This window comes from Phyllostomus hastatus, unplaced genomic scaffold (genome assembly GCF_019186645.2).
Source record: "Phyllostomus hastatus isolate PE091 unplaced genomic scaffold, TTU_PhHast_1.1 phas_scaffold_501, whole genome shotgun sequence".
Lineage (NCBI taxonomy): Eukaryota > Metazoa > Chordata > Mammalia > Chiroptera > Phyllostomidae > Phyllostomus > Phyllostomus hastatus.
In genome coordinates this window covers 30,621,468-30,646,617 of record NW_025334033.1, presented here as the reverse complement: position 1 = coordinate 30,646,617, position 25,150 = coordinate 30,621,468, and the positions used below count along the sequence as shown (strand labels likewise).

Here is a 25,150-nt window from a genome sequence, read left to right as displayed (position 1 = left end):
TCACTGACCTCTGCTGGCATCCTCTTGTAAGACTGGTATGGGGGTGAAGTAGGGATCCGTGCGATGAGAAGCCGGCAGAACTGTGAGGCTGCTGACGGTGGACCCTTGTACTAACTTCTGAACCTTCACCTAGATGGTCAAAAATTTGTTTTCAGCAGACATTTTTGCTTTCAAAATGAACAGTTTTCTTCTTATAAACAATAAATAAGGTTATGAATAGTTTCATTAAGTTTTAATAAAGTAGCAATATCGGCTCCGATTTTATTGCTCATGAGTACCCTGTGCTATTGTCTGCTGTCAGGAGTTTGCGTAATTTAAAATAGTTAATTAAATCCAATTAACATGTTGTGTTTTCCACTATGCATAGTCAGTATAGTAGTTAATAAAGGAACATTAAGATTTTGTTCAATTTTAATGACTACAATATAAAAGTGCTAAATCTTGGCAGAAGAAATTTTGAATAAAGCAAAATTTTGTACAAGCAAATTTTCCAGGAAATACATATTAGAGTTTTGAGGCTAAAAAAAAAAAACAACCCTGGGAGAATTTAAAAATAAACATATCAGTCAACATTCAGAAGTTAAAGATGAACCCCGAGTAGATGCTTGCAGCTCTCCGGAATGGTTAAAGACATGAGATCAGTTACAATAGGTGATTACTTTTCCTAAAGTTATAAAATGCTTTTATTATAGTTATGAAATATGAATTGTTGCTATTAAATGGTGTCTAGATTTTAAAGAGTATATGTATTGCATATAAATCATATTTAATTTATAGCCCAAGAACAATAGTTTTACCTTTATTATAGGAAGTTATGACCTACCTGGGCCCCCTCAGCAGGGAAGATGCAACTGTTTGATATTTCTAGACTGATTTAAATTTTCAAATAATCCAAATAGTAATTAATTTGTGTAACTTCTGAGGGAAACAGTTTGCTATTTAACCAGTAAAGAACCGAGACAGAAAGGTTAGTAGGTTTGTTTCAGGTCACACAATATATTAGATATACACAGATACACACACTTTAAAATATGCTGTATTTACACTAGGTACCCACACTTAAAATCACACAATTTTAAAGTTAATCTGATTTTACATTAGTGAAATTTGCCATTGGACTCGAATGTACTGCACCTTATTGCTCATCAAGGTCATGGTGACCTGAAGGAAAAAAAGAGGAAGTTTCATCAAGAACCGGGGGAGAAAATCACTTTGCAAAGGAAGTATCTGTTGGCTGAGCAATGTCTGTGTGGACGAAGTTGTTGGGGCCCTACTGCCAGGACAGGCACTGAAGGGAAACTGTAAAGAGCTATCAGCCCACGAACAGCGAACCCTTTCATGAGGTTTGGTGAGGACAGTTTGAAATGACCATAAAGGGGTTTTTTTTTAACAGGGAAGCAAAGTGCAATGCGTTTCCTCCCAGGCGAGTTTGGGTGGGGAGGACAGGGGAGTACTGGGAGCCTGGCCTTGAGGAGAGCGCGGAGCTCGTGTGCACGTGGCATTACCATGGGTCACGGGTCCCGCTGACCCATTTGGTCTCCTGCTCACCCTCAGCTCTTCCCTTCACACCACACCTCCGAAAGTCTCCAATCAGCGGGGCTGAGAAAATCACCCGGTGCCCTGTACCCCAGACACGGCACATACAGAGCTGAGGGTAGTCAGCGTCAAAAATGGCAGGTCTCAAGTGGAACCCAATCAACAAAACAAACAAACAAGTGAAAAAGAACCAGAAGCATGGAAATAAAGAACAAACTGACAGGGACCAGAGGGGAGAGGGGAGGGGGATGGGGGGACGGAAGGGGGACCTGTACAAAGGACCCATGGACGAGGACAATGGGGAGGGGGAGGGGCAGGGCAGGGAAGGCAACAGGGCAGAAAATGGGGACAACTGTAACTGAACAACAATACGTAAAATAAAATAAAATAAAATAAAATAAAATAAAATAAAATAAAATAAAATAAAATGGCAGGTCTTCAGTTCGCTGATTGATAGGAGGGTCAGGGAGGCAAAGGTAAATTGGAGGAAGAAAGATTCAACTTAAAATTGCCAAGCACTGTGAAGATGTAAAATATAGGTTTGACGGTTCCAGGGCACACAGCACAATTCATCTGGATTTTCTGAAAGCCTTTGATAAAGTGCCCCTGACAACCTGCTCTTGAAAGCTAAAGTGGCAGGATCCAACATAAAACACGGCGGAAAGTGTGACACAAAGGACAGGGCAGAAGGCAGGTGACGTTCAGACTCTGTCAGGCAGCCAGCACGTTCACAATGCTGGTTTCTTGAATTCTTCAAATTGCCTCAGTCTCAACAAAGTAAAAGCCAAACCCAAGGGGGCTGTGCAGAAAAGGGAGTGAGGGGTGTGTGTGCAAGCATGTGTGTGCGAGCGTGTGTATGTGTTTAGGGGTGTGAAGGGGAGGTGACATCTTGGCAAGTTTATAGAAATAAAGCCTGCAGACAGTGTCGCTGGATGTGAAACCTGGGCCTGCTCTTCTCTCCCGTTCCCATGGTTAAGATAACCATTTCTGAGAGAAGGACTGTAACAACCTTCAGCCTTTACTGAGCACTTACTATATCACACTAACTTTAATACAATAAGCATTAAATTTCATGAGCAATGGAAGAGCTCAGGGCTGTGGGAGTGCAGGAGAGGGAGTAATTAGCTCTGCTTGCTGGCATGGCATCAGGCTTTGCAGTGATCTCAACCCTGGCTGTATGTTAGAATCACTCAGGGAGCTGTTTAAAAATACTGCTGCCTGGGCCCTAACCCTGGGCCATTAAATCCAAATAGCCGGTCTGGAGCCTGGACCTTGGTATTTTTATAAAGCTCCCAGGTGGTTCTGATGTGTAGCCAAGGCTGAGATGTACTGCAGCAAGTGATATTTAAATTGACCTTAAAAGATGCATTGAAGGGCCACGTGGAGAAGAGAGAGCAAGGACAGGTAGACTGAATGGCAGAGACACAGTGCGGGGGCACACGAATCCAGGGAGAGCTCGTCGGAGGCGAGGAGCCCTTCGTGTTGTGTACAGCGGGAGGGTAGGTCGGGGGATGAGACTGGAGAGACAGGCTGAGATTAATGGAAATTAAAGATACCATCTTTATGAATGTGGGGATTGCCTAACACAGGTCGAGTATCATCTCCTCTGGCTGCTCCTTTATGTCCGGTTTATGTTTTATGCTGGAACCATGCTTTGGAGTTGATATAATACAAAATATCATATTAGAAAAGAATCATATTTTCAATAGAACATTGTCTCTTATATCTGGTACTTTATTACTATTTCTAAAACTATAATTCAGAACTCTATCACTTTATGCCTAAGCCTTCTGCAACAGCTTAACATTTTTTTCAATAGTTAAAAAACACAGAAAATCTTAAGGAAGAAAACAGCAATTATATTCCTGTCAGCCAGAATTCATCATTGTTAATATCTCAGTGTATTTCCTTCTACTGTTTTCAAATAGAAAAACCAATTTAGTTCATTATTCTGGAAATAATGACATATGTTCATTATGAAGTTTCTAAATAATGCAGAAAAACTCAAAGATAAAAGTTAAGAACCCATGCCCAATAGCACTAAGTGACCCATTACCCTTGATATCTCTGGAATGATTGATATATTGTTTTATAAAAAATAGGATTTATATGACATTATTAAACTTAATTTGACATGAATTTAATAGGAGGGAAAATGGCCGAATTAAACCAACAAAGCACTAAACCTCAAATAGATATTTCTTTACCACAAGATTCCCGTGTGTTAAAAAAAAATTTCCTCTGCCAGTGTTGCCCAGTATTTTCTTTAAGGGCCAGACAGTCAGTGTTTTAGGCTCTTCGGGTCCGTGGCGACGGCTGGAAAGCAGCACAGGCAACGTGAAGCCAAAGGGTGGAGCTGCGTCCCAACAAACCTTTACTTGCAAAAGCAGGTGGCCGGCCCTCAGGCAGTAGCTCGTGGGCCCCTCTTCCTCCATTCAACACAGGTGAGTATGACAAACACTCAGATTTTTTTATCACATGGTTTTATTTTAGATAACTTACCCCAGCTTCAAAAGGTGAGGGCATTAGAGCTCTATTGCTACTCCCATCTGTTCTTCTGGCCTCCCCATTTTATTATATTACTAACTTTATACTGTCCAGATTTGCAATATCTGTTGGGAAACCATAAGTGCCACGACTGTTTAGTATTAGCTCTACCTGGAGATGGACCCAACACTCACCAACAGTCCTTTTGTCCTGTTTCTCTCTGGGCTCGACTTCCTTATTTTCACCAATTTCGTAACTGCCTCGTTTTGGTCCCCAATCAGTTCCTTCCGAGTGTTCGTGGGCTTTTTCTTCTCTGAGCCCTCATGCTTGAATTACATCTGGGGTCATCCTTTCTCTTCTCAGAACTTCGTAGACGCTGCACCCGTCTCCAACAATGAGTATTATGAAATCCGATGCCAGCCTTGTTTTTCACCCCTTGTAGGTGACTTTTCTTTCTGCCTGAACGTTTAAGCATTTTTTGTCTTTGAAGTTCAGGTGTTTAACATAGAAAACATGTTTATGTTAAATATGCTAAATTGAATTTTCCTGGGATTCATGGTTGTTTTTGTTTTTTGTGTGTGTGTGGGCTTTTTCACCTACAGATATAGTCCTTTCTTCACTTCTGGAAATTTTCCATACATCCTATCATTTGATACATCTTCTCTTTCATTTGCTGGGTTCTCTGTTTTAGGGACACCAAGTGCCTTTAAATGTAGGCTCATCTTTATCTTTCATATTGTGACACCTAACTATTCATTCTCTCCTGGTTTCTTTTAGAATAGAACACCCCGAGTTTTAGCTGAGCGCATGTCTATCCAGTTCCAGACTGCATTTCCCACTCTCCCCTGCGGCTAAATGTGGGTGTGTGACCAAATTCAGATAAGATATGACCAACAAGATAGGAGCAGAAGAGAGAAGTGTAGCCTCTGGGCCGTCTCCTAAGAGTCTTGCCTTATCTCTTTCCTTTCTATGGGCTGAAACCTGGGTGTGGAAAGGAGCTGGCTTGAACCAGTGAACTGAGAGCGTCTATAACCGCAGGGATGAGGAGCTGATGGAACATCAGGACAGCGGGGAACCACATCTTGGAGACTTCAAGGAGCAGGGCTGTCCTGCCAGCCTTGGGCTTCTCACCTGTGCACTGCCTAGTGCCTAGGCACTCAACTAACCAAGTTAAGGCATTATACCTTTTGATGTCTTTGTTATAGCAGCTTAGCCTGTAACAAACGAATATACATGTCTATTAGCTTCTAATTTCTTTTAGCTTTTCCTTCTGCATTGACTGTGCTTACAGTCTTTTCTCCATGTCAATATTTCAATATTCAGCAGTATTGGTTCTTTCTATTTATAATTTATTCATTCTATAAAGTATTTTGGTATTCAGTTTGTTTCCGTATGTCTGCAAACACCCTTTTTATCTCATTCTGCTATTTTATCATCTCATGGTTGAGCTCTAGTTTTACTTAATTTATGGTCTTATCAAGCTGTGCTATAATGTGAAGAAATTGTGAGAAAATGCCTTTTGTTCCTTGAGTTATGTCTTTTTCTAGGTTAGGTTTTGTCTTTTGCAGCCCATGATCTTCCCATGCTCCTCCCTCCCTCTCTTTTGTTAGCTTTGGTAAAATACTGACATTTGTATAATAAATCAGTGTAGTGACCATATCGCTTCTTTTCCCTTTGTGCATACTTAGGTAGCTCTGCCCAGACATTCTACTGACTCTGCCGTGGTATGCCATTCTAATGGCTCTGACGTGGTATGTCCTCCTCATTATCCGGCACCAGTGTTTTTTCTCTCCCATCAACATATGAGGACTGGTTATGCTGGGTTTTCTCCACCTTTTTGTTACCTGAGGACTTGGGTGGAAGAAGCCTCTGTTTCGGGATGTATGCAGTCTTTGTTAAACTATGTAAGTTTTGCCCTGGCCGGGTGGCTCAGCTGGTTGGAGTGTTGTCTCATACAACAAAAAAGGTTGCAGGTTTGATTCCTGGTCAGGGCACATACCTAGGTTGGGAGTCCAGTCCCTGGTCAGAGTGCGTATTGGAGGCAACTGATAGACGTTTCTCTCTCACATCGATATTTCTCTCTCTCTCTCTCTCTCTCTCAACCCCCTTCTTCTCTCTCTCAGATCAATAAACATATTCTTGGGTGAGGATTAACAGTTGTTTTTTAATATGTAGGCTTTCTTCCCTCTCCTGAGATTCTGATAGACATCCTGTATCAGGGTTTGCTCTTTCCTAGCTGAGGATGAGGCCATCCCTCCCTGCCCCTGTTGCGCGTGGGTCACCGGCTAGCAGTGACCACGGAACGCTGTGGATGGCTCGACAATAAACACGCGAGAAATAACAACATGCACAGAGACAGACTAGTTTCTGTGGGGAAGTAGGGACGGAATGGCCACCCCCCCTAGTGGGGAGCGCGCTGATCCACCGTCCATACCTGCTTTTATTAGGCTCATTTTGCATAATAATTCAGGTAAAGTACAGTACTCATTAGGGGGAAGTAAGGAATATATAAAACAAAGAACTCTGCCGGTCTATTGAGTTGGGGGGTCAAAGAGCTGTAAGGCTGAGGAACAAACTAGCTTCCTCCTAAGACCCTCCTCATTCAACTGAGAGCATTCTTGAACAAAGAAGGTTTCACAGTAATTTACATGTTCTTTCTTAGGCCTGATCAACCCCGGGAAATCCGCACTTCCCAGTACCGAGCTGTACTACCCCGTCATTGTTTCAGGCTTAGGTGGAGCGGGGGAACTAAGGCCACCGAGAGATAAGGAGATTTTCTTCCGGATGCTGAGAACTCAGACTTTGTCAAAGCCGAGGAGTGAGGATCCATCACCCCCTTTTGCTGCAGCCCCCCAAGTTCTTCTTTTGGGGGGCCCTCCCAAAGTGATCGTGCCTGGCTTGGGTTGTTCCCCCCGTGGGGAATCTTACCCGTCTTTGGCTAACCGACCAAGCTTTTTGGGGTTCAGTAGCAGAAACAGTATTTCTGCCAGGAAGACAAGCTTTTATCTCCTTGCCGGCTCACGGTTCCAAGGGCGTTCCCTTAGCCTTAGCCTAGGCGGGGGTTTCAGTTTCTGATACCAGTCAGGGCGGTTCCCAACATGCCCCCACCCCAGGGGCCCTGGAACGTTTGGGTGGAATCCCAAAGACTGCACTCCCCTCATAAAGAAGCAGGCCCACTATTTATTTTCCGATTTCAGCTGTTTCTCCCAAGTCCCCTTGTCAGAAGAGAAAAAAGATAACCACACCTGCTTGATTATCTCCCCTCCAGATTTTGTAGTATTTCTGAAAAATCCCAATATTTTGGTAACTTACCAGTAGTATTTCTGAGAGGTAGGAAGGGCTTAGATTGAAGGTATGCTGCATCCCTGTACTCTGTGCCAATCTTCTGCTTGGTCAATTTAAAAAATTGGACACGGCCAACATGACCATATTCAGCAACCCCACCCCAACCCTCCTGCCCTGATTCTGGAGGGGGACACTGAAGATCAGGAAGGGAAGACAGCCAGGCCACACATTTAATCTGCCTTTCAGTGCAGGGGCAGAACTAAGAATGCGTGCCACTGCTTCGCGGCCCTGTGCTTTTTACTCTACTTTCTTACTTCCTGAGTTCTTGAACCTTTAAAGCCAAACACGGCTCAGGTCACCGGCTCTGTCCCTCTGTTCTCAGAGTAAAGCCCTACCACGCTGTCCCCTTCCTCACTCCTTTCCCAGGGCCATTTAACTTAGATAGAGCAGGAGTCTCACTTCCTCTTAGACTAAGTTTCCTGGGCTCAGAACACCGGGTTTGAGTCCTAGTTCTGTCATTTAATTAGCAATGTGCAGGGGGGAAGTCATGTAATACATAATGTCTCTGAGTCTCACTTTTGTCTTCTGAAAAATAGGGATATTCTTAGTTGTAGGGCAGCTGAACTTTATGGCAAGGATCTGTTCCTGGAGGCATTTCATAATTCTCAACTCACATAATTCAAAACAGCCAGACAAAGAATGGCAGGTATGGCTGACCTCTAACATGCTACCCAGCCAGAAACTACATTTCTCAGCCTCCCTTGTAGCTTCAATGTACCTTTGTGATGAGACTCTGGCCAGAGGTATAGGAACTGTAGCGATTCCACTGGTTGGAATACAGACATGATGGTGGGAGCACAGCAGCCACCTTAGACCACAAGGTGGCAAACCTCCCATACAGGAGGGCAGAGCAGTAATGTGAAGGGCATGAGACTTGATGCTGTAGAACTGCCACATCAGCCTCAACGATGTATGCTCAAAGTGTGACATGAGAGAGCATTATTGTTGTGTTTAATCTACTGTCTTTTGTTACAGTTGCTGAACCCATATCCTACACGATACAGAGTAGTTTCATTTACTCAAGTAGTGCCTCTCTGTGGAAACTTCAGCATAAATATAGCTTAAGTTCACTCAGACTGCAACCAGCTGTGAATAAAAATCAAATTTTGTTTCATTTTCAAAATTTGGGTGATTTGAATTATGTTGAACTTTGTGTATGAAGCAGTAATTTATTACGATTTTACATCATGGTATTTCAAATTTATATAATCCAATTTCACATATGATTCAGAATCACTAATCTTCCTTGTGGCTGTTGTGAGGAATTAATGAATTAATGTATGGAGACGCCAACATAAACTTTTTTCATAACAGAAATTTGTTTCTTTACATAAATATTTTATTGAAGTATAACTTTCACTTTTGAAAAGGCATCAATCATAGGGCTGTTGGTTGATACATTTCACCAGGTGGACACTGAGTAACGGACACCCAGAACAAAGGAGCACGGCAGATCCCCTGAGACCCCGCCTGCTCCGGCCCAGGCATGGCTACCACCCACAGGCAACCACTGTCCTCAGTTCTATTGCCAGCTGTTATTACTCTGCTTTTAAACTTTACCTGAATGCGTTATTGCAGTATTTTTTTTGTGTTGGACTTTTTTTTTTAATTGGTGTGAGATGTACTCATATCGTCGTATATAGCAGCAGTATGTTCACATTGTGAACTTTTAAGTATTAATTTTGAGTTATAAGTGATAGCTGTAACCAGTAAGACTTGAGCCTCCAAACTTCCATTTTTGGATTGCTTATAGTGAATGTTCTTTCTAGAATGTTCTGTGTCACCCTCAGCTCTAGCTACTAAATTGCTGTCACTTTTTTACAACTAGCTTAAGGGTAACCTTCTCTAGAAAATCACCTCTGATCTTTTCCCCCTCTGACCTCCTATGGCTTTTTTCTGTACTTCTCTTTTTACATTTACAGCACATGTCATATGTGTATAAGGCATTACATAATTCAGAATGCATCTAATTCTATCTTATTATCTCATCTGAAGAAGGAATGAAGCAAAAGAACATTTAAAAAAATATACCGACCTAAGGTTTATTGGGAAGGAGCAATTAACAAAGATATATTATTAGCAAATATTTTCCTTTTTGATAAAGGTATTGCAGGGGCAAAACTAAATGATGGCCTATACCCTTGTGGTGATGTTGGGGTGGCTTCTAACAGACTGATTCTCCTGAGGATCATGATAAACTCTGGCTAAAACCTTTTTTAAAAGCCAACTATTTGAGGGTAGCAAGATAAATTGAAAACAGGCAGGAGCTAGAGGGGAGCTGCTCTCGAAAGAAAGGAACTGCAATATTTGAGATTTTTGTGTGTGTGACTTCCAGTACTTCCGGCCTGGAAGTGCTTCTCAGTCCACGAGATGCAAAGTACTTATCATTTAAGGAGAAAGGCAAAGTTTTACTGTCTAGAGAATAACAGGATGGAAATTAGGGCTGCCATAAAGGCTCAGGCTAAGGGGGAATCCCAGAAAGGAGGGAGCTACAAGTCAGGGATCCAAAATGTGCAAAGAAATGCCGTACAAATCCTTGGCTGACCTGTGAGATATACCTATATGGGTCAGAGTCTAAGGAGCCCAGCAAAGGTGCAAAAGTTAATGATTTGAAAAAAAAAAATGGCTAGAGATTTTAGCTGCTACTCACTAAGGATACAGTTTAGAATTTGAGTCTAGACAAATTAATTGCCTACTTGAACAAGAAACAACACATTAGGGAACAAGGTAACAGAATTCAGAGTCTCTACAACATTTATAATGTCCACACTGGTAAAAAGGACTATGTATACAAAGAAAAAGAAAAACGTTCACACAACAGAAAGAGCCCTCAATAGAAACAGCCCCTGGAGGTGACAGATGGGTTTATAGCATAGATTCTGGCGATGGTTTCATGCATGAATACTTATTTCCAAATTCGTCAAGTTGTACACATTAAATATGTACAGCTTTTCATGTGTTAATTATACTTTTAAAAAGTAGGGGGGTTTTGGTTTGTTTTTTGTTTCTGCCCTGGCTGCATGGCTAAGTTGTCTGGAGTATCATCTTGTACATCAAAAGATTGCAGGTTCAATCCCTGGTCAGAGCACATACCTAGGTTGCTCAAAAACATACCTGGGTTTGATCCCAGGTCAGGGCATATCATTTTGCTTGTTTGTTTTAAGAAAGAAACAACCACCAGGATGATCCAGAGTATATAATTAGCAGATAAAGACTTTAAAGCTGTGTGTTGGCCAGTGTGGCTCAGTTGGTTGGAGCACTGTCCCATAAAACTAAGGGTTCCGGGTTCAGTTGATGTTTCTCTTTCACATTAATGTTTCTCTCTCTCTCTCCCTTCCTCCTTCCCTTCCTCTCTCTCTAAAAAAGCAATGAAAAATGTCCTTGGGTGAGGATAAAAAAAAGACTTTGAAAATTTTATACATATTTTAATGACCTTAAAGAAAAATAGAGTCATAATGAATTAATTACCAGGTGGAAAACATTGATAGAGAAATAAAAACTATAAGACATAGAACCAAACAGAATTTCCAGAACTAAAAAGTAAAATATCTAAAATGAAAAGTTCATTGAATAAGCTTGACATTGGATTGGAGTGGGCAGAAGAAAGAGTAATGAACTTGAAAAGAGATCAAGAGATATTATCTAAACTGAAGAACAGAAAGACAAAATATTTTTAAAGGAATAGATCCTCAGTGACCTATGAGACAATATCTTGTATAATGTGTATATAATTAAAACTCCAGAATGAAAGAGAAATGCAGAAGAAAATGTTGAAAGAAATAATGACCTAATGTCCCCCAATGTTCTGGAAAACATATATAGATCCTAGAAGCTCAATGAATCCCAAGCAGGATAAGAACAAAGAAAACCACACACATGGACTGAACATATCAGTCCCCTGCAGGACAAACACACGGAGAAAAACTTGAGAGCAGCCAGAAAAAAAAAAGATATATTTTACACAGGAAATCAATGATCAGAATGCTGGCTAACTGTTGGGAACCGCCCTGCCTGGTATCAGAAGCTGTAACCCCCACCAAGGCTAAGGCTGAGGGCACGACCTTGGACCATAAGCCAGCAAGGAGACAAAAGCTTATCTCCTTGGCAGGGGCGTCACTTCTGCTCCTTTTACTTCATCCATAACTGGCCCCAATGCTTGGTCGGTTAGCCAATGACAGGTAAGATTCCTCAAGGGGGAAACGATCTACGATAGGCACAATCACATGGGAGGCCCCCAAGGAAGGACTTTGGGGGCTATAGCAAAAGGGGGTGATGGACCCTCACCCCTTGGCTTTGACATAGCCTGAGTCCTCATTGTCTGCGAGAGAAAATCTCCTAATCTCTTGGCTGCCTTACTTCCCTTGCTCCACCTAAGCCTGAAACAATGACGGAGGGTGGTGCAGCCCTGTGCTGGAAAGGGCGGGTTCCCCAGGTGATCCCTAAGAAAGAATACTTGAAATCCTGTGAAAACTGCTTTGTTTAGAATGCTCTCAATTAACTGATAAGGGTCCAAGGAAGAAGTAAGTTTGTTCCTCAAAGTTTTACAGCTCTTTAGCTATCTGACCCTGACTCAAAATAGGCCCTCAGAGTTCTTTGTTATCTATTGTTTGATTCTTACTTCCTGGTAATGATTAATGAGCTTTACCTGAATTCCTGTGTAAATGAACCCAATAGAAGCCATTGAGGAAAAGGCTCTTGGCCCTTCTCCTTTGAGAGATCGACCACCTTTCCTCCCCAAGCAGATCATGTGTTGGTAGACTTATTCTCATCCGTGGCGGCTGGAGGGCCCTGCGGGTGGAGCCCCCCTCCCCCACAGCTAACATCTCACCAGGAAAAATGGAGCTTTAGAGCACTGAATAAGAAAAAAACCTTGGCAGCTTCAAATACTTTTTAAAGGCAATATAATAACTTTTTTTTGACAAAAGAAGACAATATGTTATCAGCTGGCATGTGTTATAAGAAATGCTTAAAGGAAGTCCTTTAGGCTGACAGAAGATTACACAAGTTGTCCTTTTCTTATAAATATAAAAGACTCAGATCTCTCTGGTAAATATGAAAGGATATATTTTTCTTCTCTTAATTTCTCTCAAAGACAATTGATTAAGGCAAAAAAAAAAAAAAGAAAAGACCCAGTAATATATTGTTCAGTGTAAAATATATGTAAATTACATGACAACAATAGCCAAAGGATTGGGAGATAAATGAAATTCAATGCAAGTTCCTTACATTGTATATAAACTGGTGCAATATTAACACCAGGGAAACACTAATAAGTTAAGAATGTATACTGTAATCCCTAGAGCAATCACTAAAAGTAATACAAAGAACTATAGTTTAAAAGCCAATAAAACAATGCTAAAAATTATTTTAAATCAAATAACCCTAAGTCAGATAGGAATTAAAGGGATAAAAATAGATGGGAAAAAATAGAAAACAAGTGGGGAAATTGTTGTTCTAATAAATCAAACTGTTTAATAATTATGTTAAATGGAAATGGACTAAACACCCTAATTAAAAAGGAGAGATTATCAGACAGTATTTTAAAAACAAGATGAAAGTATTTGTTTTCTATAAGAGACAAATTTAGCCCTGGCTGGTATAGCTCAGTGTATTGAGTGCAGGCTGTGAACCAAAAGGTCGTTGGTTCAATTCCCAGTCAGGGCACATGCCTGGGTTGCAGGCCAAGTCCCCAGTGGGGCTGCATGAAAGGCAACCACACATTGATATTTCCCTCCCTCTCTTTCTCTTTCCCTTCCCATCTCTCTAAAAATAAATAAAATAAAATCTTTTAAAAAAGAGGTAAATTTGAATTTTAAAGGCACAGATAGAAGTCACAACAAAAAGATTGATACAATATGTAAACAGTAAGCAAAAAAAGGAGTGTTTATATTAAGATCAGACAAAGTAGACTTTCATACAAAGAGTATTATTAAAGAGAAAAAGGTATAGAAGGGTCAATTAGCCAAGAAAACATAAAAATCATAAACATGTACTGTGCCTATAATATTAAAACAAAATACATGAAACAAAAGTTATCAAAACTAAAGGAAGAACTGGACAAATCTTCAATCAGAGTTGAAAATTTTAAAATCCTCCCTCATTAATTTGCATAAAAATACTTTTTAAAAATCAGTAAGGATATAAAAGATCTGAACATCATCATCAGCCCCCTTGACCTAATTGATATTTATAGAATACTACAACCAACAACTCTAGGATATCCATTAGTTTCAAATGTACATGGAACATTCATGAAAAGAAATTACATTCTGGACCATAAAATAAGCCTCAATCAACTTCAAAAGATTTCAGTCTTACAAAGAATGTTCTCTGATTCTAATGAAATTAAATTAGAATTCAATAAGAATGAGGAAAGAAAAACTATTCCCAAATATTTGGAAATTAAAATACTTCTAAATAACTCACTAAGAAATAAATCACTAGGGGAGTTTTGAATTGAATGACAATGAAAATGCAACACATAAAAATTTGTATGTGCAGCTAACATGGCTTAGAGGACATTTACCAGTCTAAATGTTTATATTAGAAAGGAATAAAGTTCTAAAGTCAATGATCTAAGATTCTAAATGTTTTTTTTAAAAAGAAGAGTAAAATAGGAGTCCCAGTCAAGAGGGAGGCATAGGCTGACTGACACACGTCACCTTGTGCAACCACAAGAAAAATCACAACTAACTTCAAAACAAAAAACACCTAGAACTGCCAGAAAATTGAACTGGCAGTTGAACAATCAACGATTTAAAGAAACCAAATTTATCCAGATGGGTGTGCTAAGACAGGAAGTCAAAGCAGCTCTACCTAATATAGAGAAACAAACATAAGGAGGCTTCCAAATTGAGGAGACAAAGAAATATGGCCCAAATGAAAGAACAGAACAAAACCCTAGAAAAAGAATGAAATGAAATGGAGATAGCCAACTTATCAGATGCAGATTTCAAAACACTGGTGATCAGTACACTCAGAGAACTCAGTAAGTACAGCAACAACATAAGGGAAGAAATGAAAGCTACACTAAGTGAAATAAAGAAAAATCTACAAGGAACCAACAGTGAAGGGAAGGAAGCCAGGATTCAAATCAACGATTTGGAACATAAGGAAGAACTAAATATTCAACCAGAACAGAAAGTAGAAACAAGAATTCAAAAAAATGAGGAGAGTGTAAGAAGACTTTGGGACATCTCCAAACATGCCAATATCTGAATCATAGGGGTGCCAGAAGGAGAAGAGGAAGAGCAAGATATTGAAAGCTTATTTGAAAAAATAATGACTGAAAACGTCCCTAATTTGGCAAAGAAAATAGACATACAAGTCTAGGAAGCACAGAGTCCCAAACAAGTTGGACCCAAAGAGGACCACACCAAGACACGTCATAATTAAAATGCCAAAGGTTAAAGATAAAGAGAGAATCTTAAAAGCAGAAAGAGAAAAGCAGAGAGTTACCTGCAAAGGAGTTCTCATAAGACTATCAGCTGATTTCTTAGCAGAAACTTTGCAGACAAAAAGGGACTGACAAGAAGTATGCAAAGTGATGAAAAGCAAGGACCTATGCCTAGATTGCTCTATTCAACAAAGCTATCATTTAGAATGGAAGGACAGATAAAGTGCTTCCCAGACAAGGTAAAGCTAAAGGAGTTCATCATCACTAAGCCATTATTATACAAAATGTTAAAGGGACTTATTTAAGAAAAAAAAAAGAAGATCAAAACTATGAACAGTAAAATGACAACAAACTCACAACTATCAACAACTGAATCTAAAAATCATAAATAAAAACAAACTAAGCAAATGACTAGAACAGGAACAGAACCATAGGTATGGAGATCATTTGGAGGGTTATCAGCTGTGATGGGGAAGGGAGAGAATAGAGGAAAAGGTACAGAGATTAAGAAGCATTGTTGGAAGGTACAAAAAGTAGGGTGATGTTGAAAATAGTATAGGAAATGTAGAAGTCAAAGAACTTATATGTATGACCCATGGACATGAACTAAGGGGGGAATGCTGGAGGGAAGGGGGTACCAGGTGGAGGGTGCCCAAGGGGGAAAAACTGGGACAACTGTAATAGCATAATCAATAAAATATACTTTAAAAAGAAGAGTAAAATAAACTCAAAATAAGTAGAAGGAAGAGAATTAAAAAAGAAAATAGGATAAATCAATGGAATAGAAAACAAATAATAGAGAGAATTAACAAAGCCAAAAATGATTTTTTTGAAAAGAACAGTAAAATTGATAAGTCTCAGCAAGACTAATCAAGCAAATGACAAAGCATGTAACCAATATCAGAAATAAAGGAGAGAGAGAGAGAGGAAGAAAGAACAGGAGCGGTGGAGGAAGAGGAAGGAGGAAGTCGGAGGAAGGAGGAAGAAAGAGAAAAGGCACACACAGGGGCACAGTTCTCAGGAGCGGAAGTGGTGTTAGGGTGATAAAGAGGGAAGCTAGTAGCAGAAGTGACCATGGGATTGTGAACAGACTCAAAGAATGTGGCGAGCCGAGATGACTGTGGAGGAGATGGAGAAGAAATACTGTTTTGAACACATAGAGGTGTGAGGTGTGCGCACCGCACATCTCTCAGGCCTTGTACAGTACAGTTTTAAAAAATGGAGTTTGTTATGATGCCCCAAAGTCTCCAAGGAAATATTAAATTCCAATAAAATGTGACTAAGGAAGGAAATATGTAATATCTTCTAATTTTTTTCCATTAAAAATAGTTAGATAAAATTCAGCACTTAGGCAACATCCTAAAGACTTTATAACGTACCTCAGCATGTTAGTGACTCTGGTGGCCAAATGGTGTAAAAATTAGTCTGACTCTCTTTAACTTCATGTGTCCCAATTTTATGGGACCAGAAATTTTCCTTCCATGGAATACCTATTCACATTCCAGGGAACCAGTATTCTTTGGGATACATTTTGGGGGAAAAACTGATAAAATATTAATATGTAGCTAACAATTATAATTGCTATGATGTGTTAATATTAGACCATTCTGCAAAGTTAGAAGGTAGGTGATAACTTGATTTTAGATAAAACATTTCTTTAAATGAGCTTGAAACACAGTGAAGTCAGGATTTTTTGATGGATTCAGATTGACAAATAGAAATCTAATTATTTCTTGTTGCTATTTTTCTCTATATTCTTGATAGCATTTATTTGTACATCCCAATAAAAATTTTAAAATTCTGAAAAAGTAATGACTAGAGAATAACAAAGTACCAACATTTCACCTATATATCTAATGCATCTCATAAAAGAAAAAAATACTGCATTGCCTACACTTGTGATTTTTGTGTATTGGAGACTATTACGCCACACCATCACTCAAACATTGTCACAAGAAAAGGGAAGGAAAGCAACTGGATTACCTGTGCCTTCTACATAGTTTTTCTTATGGAAACTTAGGGCTACAAATGAAAAATTGATGCTCAGATGGAATTTACGGTCTCAGCCTTCACTCGGGCCTACATGAGAGGAAATGAGTTAAATGGAAATCCTTTTGGTTAAGGTCTAAGAAAGACTTTGTGAATGGGTTTGTCATTTATTATAATTATTTTTGCTGTTGCTCTTTATTCCCCTATTAAAGAACAGTGTGCTGGTCTCTAGGCATTTTTGTTTAAATACCGGCTAGGGTCACAAGTGAAATGAAGTTCGGTCCTCATTTACCTCATACCAGCAGTTGGGTTGGCACGCAGCTGCAGAGCTGCTGGGGCTCTTTTTATTTAATTTGGCATCCCTTCCTGAGCAGTACTGAGACTTTTACTTCAACGACTCCACTGGGCTTTGCCATAATTTCTATGCTGTATCAGTAAAGTCTGCAGAAGAGATGCCTAAGCAAACCTAAGAGGAGGCTAGGAGCACTGTCAGTTCAGGAATTTTTGTTTAAGTCAATGAAGGAATTAACCCCCCAATACAAGTTAAGTCCATCTTAAAAATACAACATCATGAATTTGGGGAAGAAACTGATCTGTGAGGAATATTAGATCATCTTAATACTGTGTTTGTGTGCACGTGTGTGTGTTTGTCCTTTTTGCACAATTCCTCTTGGAATAATTTTTCTAAGTGCTGAATCAGACTGCCATAAGAAAACATAAATCCAAATGCTTAGCAAGCCACATATTACTGATACGACTTAGGCATACATCTTAAACTCTACAGTCCTGTTTCTTATCTGTAAACAGGGGTAATAATCTGACATGTTCTGAGTATTAAAACTGATAACACATAAAAGACTCTAGGACTGGATCAGGTACATAGTAGCTACTCAATAAACATTTTGTTAAATGCATAAATGGAAAATGAAAAACATTAGCACCTTCTGGGAATTTTATTTCCACAATCAGAAGATAAAGAGGCTCACCTGGTCTGCTTTTCCATTTCACCAGCCATATGCTGGTGGTCACAGATGGGAAAGGAGGGGACCAAAAGGAAACAGATTTTGATCAGAGTCAGAGTTATGGGCTGTCAGAACTGGAAGGGGATCTTAGAGATGATTTGATCCAATGCCCTAAATTTACAGATGAACACAATAAGGCCCAAGGAGATCACTTATAAGGGATCTGCCCAGAAATCACAGAAGTTACTGACAGGGCCGGGCTCGGAGCCCTGCCAATATAAACATGGACTTTCCCTGTAACGAGGATTGTTAATATTGTATGAGGTTATGGTGTTTAAGAAAATCTTCCTGTGGCTAACTTGAAAAACAGTTCCATTTTTATGTTTTGCTTCTTTTCTTTTAAAAAATTTTTTACTTCAGTGTAGTCCATCTGGAATTTCTTTGGTATAGGATGAAGGTTAGGATTTAACTCAATGCTTTTTCTAAATCATTAGCCAAGTGCTCAGCACCATTCATCTCGCACCAAGTCCTCCCCTCCCTCAGGTCTCGCGGTGCCACCTTCACCACACTCTGACTCAGCGAGTCCCAGATCAGCGTCTGTGCTCACTGCTTTTTATTCCATCGGCCTGTTTGTTTTTCTGCCCATAGGATGCCATTGTAATTACTGTAATTATATCATACATTTTAATAAGTAGTATGCAGAGTTCACCTTTATTAATCTTCTTCAGGGAAAAAAATGAAGCCTTTGCCCATTTATTTTTCAAATGATGAACACTGGCAAGTTGAAAAGAATTAACATCCACACAAACCAAATAAAACCTATAAGAATTTTGACTGGAATTACATTAGATACAAATATTAATTTGGAAAGAACTGGCATTCTTTTCTTTTTTAAGTCTTATTTTATTTTGTATTGAATTATGATATTTTTTAACTTTTTTAATTCTTGTTCAAGTACAGTTGCCTCCATTTATTATAATCATCTTTCCTTTTTGGGAATATGATATTTTTATTTATTCAACTGTCTTTTGATGTCACTCAGTGAATTCAAGGCATAGCATGCACAAGCTTTCAACGCATGAAAGATGATGTAGGGAGGGGAAATTAATTCTACCTAAAGAGATCTGGGAAGACATTTTTATGGCCCAAAAGAGGAGCTCTCTACAAATGTAGTCAAATGAGGTACATGAAATTTCATTACGTAAATTAACTTGACACAGCCTAGCTCAATTATACAGGTTCTTAACAAGTCGTTCAAAGTCGTTAACCACATCCACACAGATCAACAGTGAATTCACATTGGATTCAGACCAGGTTGGACACTGTGGAGACGTGGTTCCCGGCCCTCAGAGGGGTTTACAATCTAGGTGGGGAAAGTTTCCATCTTGAAAGTACCAGCTCTAGAGAACACATCTTAAATGTCCTCACCACACACACACACACACACACACACACACTCACACAGAAGGTAATTATGTGATGGAGGTGTTAATTAACTTACTGTGCTAATCATTTCACAATATATGTGTACCTAATAATCACATTTTACACCCAAACTTAAAAAATATTATATGTCAATTATATCTCAACAAAGCTGGGTTGGGGGTGGGGTGGGAGGGAGTGCCAGCTCCTCTTTCGTTCTAACCTTGGAGTTAACACCACCTCTCGCTAAGTAGTTTGACCTTTTACTTCCATTCCCAGACCTAGGCAGAGAAGTACCTCCACAGGTTCCTTGGTCACTGAGGAAGCAGTTTTTGGCTGGGTCCCAGATCTATCCCTGGGATTCAGGTCAAATCACCATCCTCAAAGCTCCCTAAAGGTAGGATAAGGATAAGAATGCCAACTTAGAAGTCAGACTGACTGAACTTGAAGTATGACCCTTCATCTTTTAGCCATATGACTTCAGGCAAGTTATTTAACCACTTTTGCCTCAGTTTCCCCAAGTATAAAATGAAAGTACTCAATTGATCTGTAGGACTGCTGCAAGAATTACGTGAGATAATCTGGGTATGTTGTACTCAACACCGTGCCCAACGCAGAGAAGTACTCAGAAGGGCTGGCTATTACCTCACCTGCAGTTTCCCGGGCAGCTAATACATTGCAGTTTACAATGCAGCCCGGAGCAGAGGCACCGCTAGGAGTCCTGCAGGTGTTCAAGGTTAGAAAATGGAAGTTGTGGGTGAATTATCTCCCCTTCTGTTCGAGCCCAGGCCCCTATACTTGAAACTACAGCTAAATGGAATCATAAACCTAAGGCTGTGGGAAGATGGTGACAGGCACTTCCCTGGGATTTCGATGTTTCAGGTTATTTTCCATAATGAGAGGATTACAGTTTTGAAAATCCTTTGCTGAGACAATCCTTTCCCCCCCTAAATGATCATTGCATAAAATAACCCAACATCAGATATCAATTACATCTTTAAATGGGTGGAAAAGAGGATGTCTGGATAATGTTTTGTGGGTAGACAGCCACCCCTCTTGGGCGAGTGCCTGTTTTCACTTTATAACTTCTCCGGGTAAGCTTATCCAAAGCTTGTCCCTTTTAAGTTAGAAATACAAAAGGGTACTTTAAATCTTATACACGAGTTTTTTTAGGAACCTCTTAAGCCAAGTTTTTTTAGATCCCCAGGCAGACTTAAGTGAGATATTAGCATAGCAGGTTCTTGATTAATGTTTCTTAAGTTGTTTTGATAAAATGTTGATGAGATGCCAAAGGAACTTACTGGTAACTCTGGCTTATATCAATGAGACTATGGCAAAATTGGTTTTGTTATACATTGTTCCCTTTAACATTGCAGAAGCTAGCAGATGTTAAGTGAGAACTCATTATAAAGTTGAACCTAACCCTCAGACACATCGGGGCCTCTCAGCAGCTAGGCATAAGGAAAGAAGAATTCTTTTGCTCTCAGTGGCTTTAGTGGCTTGGGAAACACGGGGAGATAAGAAAGGCAGGGTATCTCACCAAGAAATCCCCCAAGAATACTTTTCATTATGGACTTGCTCTTTCGTACATATTTTCTTATCTTTCTCTTTCTCCTCTTGATATATGCTGTTTCTTCCAGCCAGGTTTCATTCTTCCTCTGGGTAGTACAGTTATTTGGGTAAGAAGTATAGAGTAATAGCGGGGTGTGTGTTTTCCCAGCCCTGTCCCCAGTTCTCAGTGTTGAACAAGAAAAAAAAGTACATGGTCCATGTGATCAGCCACATGTTAAAGTCAATTTGAAAGACGAAGGCCCCAAATAGGAATGTAGTCTAATTAGTGTTATCATCAAAGAAATAAGATGTCAGCTGAAGGTGAGTGATCTTTTGCAGCAGGCATAATGAGAGGGATCTCCACTAAATAGATTATCTTCTGGGCTTACATTACACATTCTGATTCAGAGGCTATGCTTTTAAAGAAAGTATATGGGGAATCACTCTAGTCTATGGGTACTTACTTGTATTCTGCCAAAGAGGTTTTAAAAGGCTAGGAATGTATACTTGAATTCAAGTACAGTTTAAGGTACAATGGGTTAGAATATTGGAGAACACAGCAATAGTATTTATTCACCTCAAGTACCTCTCAGGGGATAATTAACCTGGTCCATGATAAAAACAGTTCTATTAGGCCCATTTCTCTTGTGGCTAATGCTATTGGGCTGCTTGCTGTAGTATTTCTCCTCTGCTGCGTTTTAAACAGAACACTTACTGTATCACTGTAAGCATTACCACTTTTGTAACTGTTCCATTTTCCTGCTTGCAATACAAAAGCAACGTCGGTGAGATGAAAGCATGAAGTTTTATTTTCACTAACGAAGATGCAATTCTTATGAAAATCTAGAATGGCAGTCTAGATATATCTACTTTTTGGCAGGTTTCCTGCACCATCAACTGAGAGGAACAGATCTTTCATCCATAGGAAAAGACGGTTTTTAAGTTACTTCTTTTCTGACACATACTTTGCCCCACACTGCACATTTGTGTGAATGGAAAGGAGACCTATCACAGAGAGTTCCAGTTCTGGGGCGTCATGGACCCATTTGGGCAGTCCAGTGAAGCCTAAGAACCCCTTCTCAGAATATTTTTATAACACTGGAAACCAATTATATTAAAATACAATTCTATCCATGGGCCTCTTGCGCCTTAAATCTACTATAAAGCTGACTCAGTCTCCTCTGTCTACCTCATTTTTGGCTCATCAAAGTGAATTTATGAGTTTAGAAACATAACCTCTTAGTATGAAGTCAAACAAATACCAAACTCAAGTCCGAAGTGCAAAGGCACCGGACCCCACCAGGGATCCTCGTTAGCAGGTGGCTGCTGACCTGGGAAGATCCCAGGGCAGTGCAGAGGCTCTCCTCCCGCATCTCCCGAGTCCCGCTTCTCCTGTCCGCTCAGGCTTGAAATCCCTTAATAGAGCCTAACTCCTTTGGTTTAATTAAATAGAGGATTTACTCTTGTTAAAAAGCAAAAGCCCATGGGAGAGGTAATACTCTAATGCCAAAGATTTTTAAATTAATTTTCAGCAATAGAATCTATTTTTTAAATGCAACCTTAAGTAGAATGCTGACATATAAATGAAAACTTTACAAGAATTTAGTATAATTTTATATTTGATTTTTATATGTATATAAATAAGTATATACAGGGTGAGGCAAAAATAGGTTTACAGTTGCTCATATGGAAAATAATACACTAATTAATAAATAATAATACAAGAATAAACTGTTTCATGTACTCACAACTGTAAACCTACTCTTGCCCTACCCTGTATATTAGTTACATATATTTTGTGTGTGTGTGTGTGTATCAGCACTGGCAACAATGAGGCTGTTTTGATGAAGGCAAATTATGAAATTAAGAGTCATAGGTAATAACTGCAATCTTGCATCCGCCACAGCAGACAATTTATTTCTGTATTTTATTTTGCCTGCACAAGATGGAGAAAATCCTCATGTAAATACATAAGTAATTTCAAATAGCTAACAATTTGTACCCATATGTCATGATTTTCTTCAATTAAAATAATTCAGAAATTTTAAGAATAGGAATTTTTAGTAGAAAACAGAATTACTAACAATATCTGACAACTACTCATGTTCCTAATAATTAAGAAGTGATTGTTAAGTATTCAATTTGGGGAGATTTGACAAGTAGATTTCATAAATAATTTGAATCCTGACTCTTTACTTACTTCATAACCTTGGGCAAGTAGCTAAATTTTAGTCTCAGTCTCCTCAAGTGTCAAATGGTTATAACAACTGCAGCTGGGCCCCGGCCAGGTACTCAGTTGGTTAGAGTGCCACTGGGGTACATCAAGGTTGCAGGTTTGAGCCCCAGTCAGGGCTCATACAAGACTCATCAATAAGTGGAACAACAAAATGATGTCTCCATCTCTGTCTCTGTCTCTCTTCCTTCCTCTTACTCTAAAATCAATACATAAAAAAGAATCTTTAAACTGCATCCATTTTACAGGTGTAAGAGTTAAATAAGATAGTGTACATAAAGCACCTAACATAGTGTGTGGCACACTTAATAATAAATGCTATTATCGAAGGGTTGAATGACCAAAAGTACTTTCAAATGTATCTTTTAACATTTTAAGATGTTTCATCATGTCCCATTTAAATTATTTTTGGAAATCTCAGCACTTTCCTCTTTCAGATATTCAGTTTCAAACAACCTACTTTGTTTTGTATGTTGAGTCCAAATTTTAAGATTATGCTTTATTACTGGTCTTTTATCTGCAGTGTAACACCCAAACCCTGTGGTGCCATGTGCAGATTGTACAGCACATTTCAAATCAGGTTAAGTGCCAACCCAAACCTAAATGAGCAACGTAACAATCTGACATGCTGTATTATCATGATGCACCATGTACTATTGTAATTGTACAGTTGACTGCTAGGCTGTGCCAGACGCGTGCACCAGAGAATTTGCCTGCCTTCGAGTGACCAGCAACACACGCGTGCTGTAATGCTAATGCCAGGCCACATGTGCTGAGTGCTTGCTGGGGGCAAGGCACTGCTTTAAGGCCTTGACAGGTACGAGAGTATTAAGTCATTCAATCTTCATTCATTTATTTGCATGATTATTATAGTTTACATAAGAAGATAACTGAATTTTAAAATATGACTAGTATGAAGATGCACCCTATCTCATAACCAATACCTTTATAAAAAGTTCAAATGCAAGTGCACAGACACAGGCGCCTGCATACACGTGCATGTGTCCATGAGCTCACAGAGTGAACCCGACGGCACCAGTGAGCCCATCGATGGCATCTCACTGGAGTCTGTGAGCGGTTCCTTATCACACTTTAATACACAGCAAATATTTACCACAAAAATGAAATATTAGTTAAATTCCTACAGCCTTCCTGAAATTCACTGGAGTTCCTTTCAACAATTTGGAAGCCAGAGCATTAGACCTATCTCTTATTTATACTGGAGTATGGAGGGAGCCAAATCAGGTCCTTTTCTGGATGCACAGGTTTTAGAAGAAGGGAGAAGGAAGTATGAAATTTTTAATATTAGTTCATTTTTCAGAAAGGCAGGCAACTTATTAGGTGCCTATTATGTGCCAGCAGTGTTAATATATTATCTAAGTCCCCACAACACCCCTGCCTAATGGCCACCACTGTCCTGACATTACAGAAGAAGAAACTGAGGACCTAAGATGTTAGTTTGCTCACCTAGGGTAACACACCTGGAAAATGGCAGATAGGGCCCAAACTCTGTCCACTAGACTCCGGTCCTTCCCACCACGCCAGACTGCCTCCCATGTAGGCCCCTCCACCCCCCCCCCCCCATTTTATAAATGAGGAAAATGAGAATGAACGAGGTGGGCACCTTGCTTCTGGAAACAGCCGGTCGGTGGCAGGGCTGTCACAGGAATCCAGGGGCACCGCTGTTTCACTTGAGCTCAGTTCGGTGGCCCAGTGGGAGGATGCTCTGAGCAGCCAGGGCTGCTGGGGGCCAGAGGAATCATTACTTCACTTGCAGACTGGAAGGTACCTCAGTGGGTACTGCTTCTCTCCCCCAACCCCAACAATAATGTAAGTTTTAGATGACAGTATAAAACGTGGCACAATACATGTGCAAATTGCCAATAGTCGTAACTAATATTTTCAGATTAGTTATTTGTACCAGGACCTTTGAAGTGTTTGAATCACTTATTTAAATCTCAATACAATCCTTTGAGATAGTCTAATTACGGACATTTTACACATGAGGAGGTGGAGGTTGTTTCTGGAAGAGCCCTCCCCTACCCGGCATCTAGTAAGAATTCACACCAGGCAGTCTGACCCAGAATCACCATGCCCAGAGCTGAAAAAGACTTGGAGTCCAGCATGCAGTTGCTTTGGGCATGCATGCAGGATCTTAGCACAGAAACTCAGACACACAGCATTCTCAGAAGTCAGAGAACCACCCTGAAGCATGTGGCTAAGTTGGTA

At 39.8% G+C, this 25,150-nt stretch overlaps 1 protein-coding gene across 1 annotated transcript in view; it reads right to left on the bottom strand.

The window, feature by feature from the left end:
- Nucleotides 1-25,150, bottom strand: part of LOC123807866 (IQ domain-containing protein H-like) — a 60,161-nt gene continuing 35,011 nt past the window's right edge. The window contains exon 6 of the mRNA XM_045821941.1: nt 1-129. Within this exon, the coding sequence (XP_045677897.1) occupies nt 1-129 (129 nt within the window). The remainder of the gene's footprint in view (nt 130-25,150) is intronic.